This window comes from Mus pahari, chromosome 13 (genome assembly GCF_900095145.1).
Source record: "Mus pahari chromosome 13, PAHARI_EIJ_v1.1, whole genome shotgun sequence".
Taxonomy (NCBI): Eukaryota; Metazoa; Chordata; class Mammalia; order Rodentia; family Muridae; genus Mus; species Mus pahari.
Window position 1 is genome coordinate 76704403 of NC_034602.1, and position 6381 is coordinate 76710783.

Below are 6381 nucleotides of genomic sequence, written 5' to 3' on the forward strand. Positions count from 1 at the left end.
AAATTTTGTTCATTCTTTTAACTAAGTATATAAAGAAATAGACTTGAGGTAATGGAAGGAATTATTTTTGTACTGTATTTGCGGGCTATTTTATATCTCTGTGGAACTTTTGAACTGACCTTAAGTGGCATATTGATATTTAACATTTTTTGAGAGAATTCGAAGGAAGGGAATTCTTAATCAGAATAAATGAGGAGTCACAGAAACATGAACTTTCACATTGTTCTCAAGTGAAAGTATGACTCCATCAATATAGTACCAAGAAATGAGACTGTGGGACTGGAGAAATGGCTCTATCAGGAGTGGGTGGTGTCTCTCATCCTTTCACATGTTCTTAGGACCCTCCTTCCACTGGGTTGACTCATCCTGATATGAGGGTTGTGCCTAGTTCTATTGTAAATTTTTATGCCATGTTCTGTTGATATCCCTGGAGGACCTGATCTTTTCTGAAGGGAAATGGAGTAGAGTGGTTCTGGGGGGAGATGGTGGGGTGGAGCGGGGTGGGAGATAGGAGGAACAAAAGGAGGGGAAGCTATAGTCATGGTGTATTGTATGAGAGAATTTAAGAAAAAAAAAAAAGAGTGCTTCTTGCTTCTGCATAGGACCCTGGTTTTTTTGTGGTTGTTTTTGTTTTTGTTTTTGTTTTGTTTTGTTTTGTTTTGTTTTTTAAACAGGACTCACAGTTACTTGTAACTCTAGCTCCATTAAATCCAAATCACATTTCTGGACTTTGTATGCACAGGGTACACATACACACATGAAATAAAATAATGAACTAAACTTCAAAAACTTGGAATGAGATAACAAATGCCTACTCTTCACAATCTAATAATAAAGGGGGAAAGTTTTGAAAACACTAGAATTAAAGAATTAATTCATAGAACAGGTGAGTCTACCTTCAAGCAAATACAATTAACTATCACACATTTCCCTTTATCATGTTTTCAATCAAGCTGTTTAAGGACTCCTTAGAATCTGTGGAACAAAGACCAGAAGGACAATTTCTAATTATAGGGCTTTCTTAGAATTAAAATGACTTTTAGGTATTTGAAACCACAGAATTAGAATATGATAATAGAACATGGTTTAAATAGTATGGAAACTATCCACTGCAGATCATCACCTACCTATTCCTCTCGTCTTCCATTTGGGGAGCAAGGTAATGTTTCATATTCTTTTCCTTTTATAGTATATACTAAAAAAATATTTCAAAGTCTGTTAATTCTCTCCAGCTAAATAAAAATCAAGATATAGTTTAAAATACATTGCTTGAGCTATTTTAAACAGATAGAAATTTGTCATTTATCTTCTTTTAATTTTTAGTAGTTAAAATGTTGACTCTAAATGATTTATTATGACACTGCATCTGGAGGTTGGATTCTAAAGTCAGTACTGAATAAGATAATGTGGCTTTAAAAATATCTAATAACTGTTCACATTGCTTTTGGGCTTTGCATCATTTTCTTCAACTAGAAATTGAAGAGAACTTACATGCCAGCCATCATTGAAAATTATTCTAAAGATTCCAGGAGATACTATGAAATGTCTAGCTAGCACAGTGACTCCCACATAGCAACTGCTGAGTAAACATAGCTATGTGAAATACACTTTTCTGTTGAGCTACAAAAGTGCCTAGTTAAGAACTAACATTCAGAATATATTTCAAAAGTAAGCTTTTAAAATATGTACATGAGACATTAGAATAATTTTATTGCAGTTTTTAATTTGCTTAAACAGAGAGAAGAAATTGGTTTGTGCCTGTCAGAGAACATTAGAGGCTTACTTGTCAATGGCTGTAATATTAGAAATGGCTCTAGCTGAGCATGATCTCAGAGACAATAGGCAGGCTCAGGTTCCACTCAAGAAGCACGTTAGGTAAGGACTGATTGTACTCTGAGGCTTGGTACACCTTCAAATTTCTAGCTATAGTATAGCCAGAGTGTTTAGGACCCTGACTCTCAGACAGGTCTCATTGCTGTCTTCTATTTTCCTTTTTCAGAGAATAGGTGTTATGCCTTAGTTTGCCTGAAAGCTAATTTCAGAGAGTTTCTGTTATATTTCATCCTCCTAATAATCGTTCTTTGTAAAATGTCGACCTGCTAAGATTACTTCTAGGAATTGAATGAACTATTCACATTTTAACAATTGGCTTTAATGTATGCCCTATTAGCAAAAAACAGGGCTCAAAATAAATTGAGATATTGTTATTTGTAGTCATAAAATTCCCCAAGATATTCTATTTTATTGATCTTCATTACCTTTATTCATTACATGTATAATAACAAATAAATAAATGTGTCACAGTTTCAATGATAGGATGAATTATTAATTTTCTACATGTTTTTATAGGAACAAATAACCATGAAGTTCTTCATCTTTGCCTGCCTGGTGGCTGTTGCTCTGGCAAAGCATGTAAGTGAACAGGATTTCATGATGCCATGGCTCCTTTTTAGAGTTATTTAAAGAGTGAACCTTTTACCATATGCAAAAGTTGCAGGCACTGACAACAACGGATAGAGAGTGAGCCTATTACCTTAGAATCCGTATCAGTGATAGTGTTAGCCTGACCTTATGTGCTGTTCCAGGGTGGACAGCAGTGCTACAAATTGTCAACACTGAGAAGATTCAGAGAGTGTAGACAATGGGAGAAAGGAGTTGCTTTCCTTCCACAGTATGTTGTAATTTTAGTTAGCTCTACATGGAGGAACCATTTCTTCTTCCAATGTGTTCTGGAAGTACAAGGAAACTTCATCACCATCATTTGGACTAACAAAGCCAGTTGGCAAGGAATTGAGAGAATTTTCTCATTTTTATTTTTTAAAAAAATAGTATAAAAATTAATGAGGACATAAACAGCAAAATGGCACCTGGCACACAAGGACAAAGATGGAATTTGGAGTCCCATGATCCATATAAACCCTCCCGTGGGCAGCTCAGCTGCCAGCCTAGAATGTAAGCATTTGAAAACCAAAGACAATGAGACAGTGAATTTCAGAACGAGCTGGCTTGCTAGACTAGTCCATATCAGGGAACTCCGAGTTCAAGAGAGAAATCTTGTCCCAGTGAGTAAGGTAAGATCATATCAGGAAAGATGCCTAATGTAAACCTCAGGCACTGACACGCAGATCATATAGGAGTGCATGTCCCTGCCTACACATAGATACACAAACACACACACGCATATGCACGTGCAACACACACACACACACACACACACACACACCGTGAATATAAGAAAAAAGGGACATGAATGGAGTAGAAGTATTAGTAAGCTTGGATTTGAAAGTAGCATATTAACCAAAAAATAAAACTAGTAAATAAACAATAATAATGTCACATAATGTCAAGCACATAGTATATAATACATTTTAAAATACTTTCTTTTCATAGTTTATAGATCAATCTACATATATGATAGTCCCAATAATTTTACTTTCATTTTGAACCAAAACTCTAAGTCTAGAATAAAATATCTAATTTATTCAGAAAAACAATACGATTTGGACATATTATATAACAGTACCCTTTTCTTTATTTTTATTATTAGTCTAAGCAATTTCTTCTAAATAATAAATGTCCTCCAGCTAAAAGTGTTTTGGCATAATTAGCAAATGATAGCTCAAGTTCTTCAAAACCACTGTGTCTGAGTAGTTGTATACTGATGTTTGGGACTTTTCAAAGTTTGGGAACTTTTCAAAGAAAGCCCTTTTGCAATAAATTTATCTAAGAAACTGTTTTTCTTTTAGCCAGGTCACTTTTATTAATTCATTTGTGTGTGTGTGTGTGTGTGTGTGTGTGTGTGTGTGTGTGTGTCTGTGTGTGTGTGTGTCTGTGTCTGTGTGTGTCTGTGTGTGTCTGTGTGTGTCTGTGTGTGCCTCAACACCCATGAGAAAGCAAGGGAACAGTTTGTAGTTGGGAGGCATTGCCTCCTATCTTGTGGGTCCTAGGGATGTACTCAAGATGTCATACTTCATAGCAAGTACCTTTACCTGTCTCAGCATTTGCTTTAAATTTCACTGTCTTAAGCAGTAGAAAAAGAGACACACGTTGCCATTTTAAATAAGCCATAAATGTTAAATTTGTGCTTATTTTAATTTATACAGGAAATGAAGGACAAGTCCTACAGTGAGGTAAGAGCCTTTTTTATGAAGACTAGCTCTGCTATCTAATAGTAATTAGATATTCTTGATCATTCAGATTTTTATAAATAGCAATAATACCACTATAAAAACCATAGGGAAAAAAACAATGTTCACCCATTGAAATAAAAATTATTGGGAAAATAAACCAAAATATACAACCGCATCAAACGTAGGTACTTTTCCCCATACTGATGGTGTCACAATACAGTGATTCTGATGTTAGCCCAGGAATCTGATTTTGTTGTTAATCATCATGTTACCTTGTTACATCAACTGCTGGAGTGTTGAACGCAGACAGGTCTGCTCTTCTCTTCTTCCCTTGCTTCATTAACAGATTCCAGTGCAATGACACCCAACATGGCTGTGTTCTCCTGCCATGAATTTACTTAAACATCAAAGAAATATTTTTTAAAAAAATGAAGAAGAAAGAATCATACTGTTTCTTCTCTACTTCCTGTTGTCATTTCAAAAATCATTACTGTAAAACTCATATATTAGATAGTCACTATTCATCAATACTTATTTTGGTAGTATGGGTAAAAGATTTTGCAAGTAATCAATATTTATTATCATTTTTTACAAGGAATCATCTGCCAGCATCTACCCAGGAGTAAGTCATAACTTCTTATATTAAATATACTTTAAAATACTTTTCAATTTGTATGGGTATAAAATTAATGTCATTTATTTCTTTTCAGTCTAAGTCTAAGCTGGACAATAATGTGTTCTTCCAAACAACTCAGGTAAAATTTGTTAATTAATGTCTGCACTGCTGATTTGTCCAGATGGTCAACATTTTTTTTCAACTTTTAACTTCAAATGGTCAGTATTTTCATAATTTTAATTAGCAATTATGCAATAATGTGAAAAGGTTTCACAAGGATAGCTGTGTTTTTTGAAGCCACATTTTCAATATAAGCCCATAAAGTAGAGATAAAGTATTAGCGTAGTTCTCTCTAAGGATTATGGGTTTTCTCTTATTTCACACATAATATTATAGGGGTAATGTGCCTAATTTTTTGTAACTTAGAAAACCACATATAAAAATGATGGGAGACTTTTATTCATCTTAACTATATGTCATTAACAATACTTATACTTGTTATAAAATGTTACTAGTCTTCCACAGACATTTCACAATACTCCCTTCTAGTCATTTCACCTCTAGTTGCTTGATCTAGCTGCACCAATTTTATTCTTTCCTGTTCCTCTATCAAACCCCATTTAGGTACCTGATGAAGTGAATCCTTTCCATATATTTCCCCAAATATGCTTAATATTCAATGCTTACAAATCATAATTTAAATGCATTATCTATGTCCTTCTCATCTTGCATATTAGTAATCCAGTAGGAAATTAATACCATATGGAGTTAAGGCAAATGCTGCTTCTTGAGGAATGTTGTTGAAGAATCTGTCTTCTTGCCAGCAATTATTTTGTTTTATTTTTAATTTATTTATCAAGGATTCTGCTAGCAGTTCATCCAGTGAGGTAAGATATTGTTTCTTTTGTATTATTTTTTGAGAAATAGTGACTTGACCTTTGTGTTCCATAATCACTTGATAATTCCTAGAAAATGCACATATAAATATTCAGTGGAAAGAAGGGTCTCAAAAATTATTCAATCATGACTTAAATTGTCTAAAGTCATAACGCCATGAGTAGTTCAATCAGAAACTCTGGTTAGGGCTAACGTTTCTAAATTGTATTCAATCTTTGAGATGATGCTCTCATATTAAATGTGGAGAACCATTTCCATAGAGCCAGAAGGTGGTTTGGGTCAGATATTATATACGCTGCCAATACTTTTCACGACTATGGTTGATAAAAGCAACGCGGAAAGAGTGAAGTATGCCTTAGAAGGGGTTGACAGCAGTGTGTTAGATCTCAGTCTAGAGTCCCATGACCTTGGATGATGCCTAAGGTCTTCACAGCAAATATCTCAGAAAACAGGTTTTAGCCTTTCTGTACATAAGTCTTGGTCTCAGACTGGGAGCCTCCAGTCATATCTGACACTGAGCAAAATTCATGAGGCTAAGTTCACTCAGCTACCAACCAATCATGCTCCATCCCCCAACCCCTCTCTCCCATATTTTTCGGGAAGAGACTCAGGGTCTCACCATAACTTTGTAACCCAGGTTGACCCTGATTCCATAGTAAATCATACTGCCTCAGATATAGAGTATGCTGAAATTGCAAGCATGAGTTAACATCATGGCTGGTTTCATTTTTTTTTTTT

The 6381-nt window shown here is 34.7% G+C and overlaps 1 protein-coding gene across 1 annotated transcript in view; it reads left to right on the plus strand.

The window, feature by feature from the left end:
- The first annotated feature begins 2361 nt into the window (after positions 1 to 2361).
- Positions 2362 to 6381, plus strand: part of LOC110330332 (alpha-S2-casein-like A) — an 11132-nt gene continuing 7112 nt past the window's right edge. The window contains exons 1-3 of the mRNA XM_021210327.1: positions 2362 to 2412; positions 4104 to 4130; positions 5607 to 5633. Coding sequence (XP_021065986.1) covers positions 2362 to 2412; positions 4104 to 4130; positions 5607 to 5633 — 105 coding nt within the window. The remainder of the gene's footprint in view (positions 2413 to 4103; positions 4131 to 5606; positions 5634 to 6381) is intronic.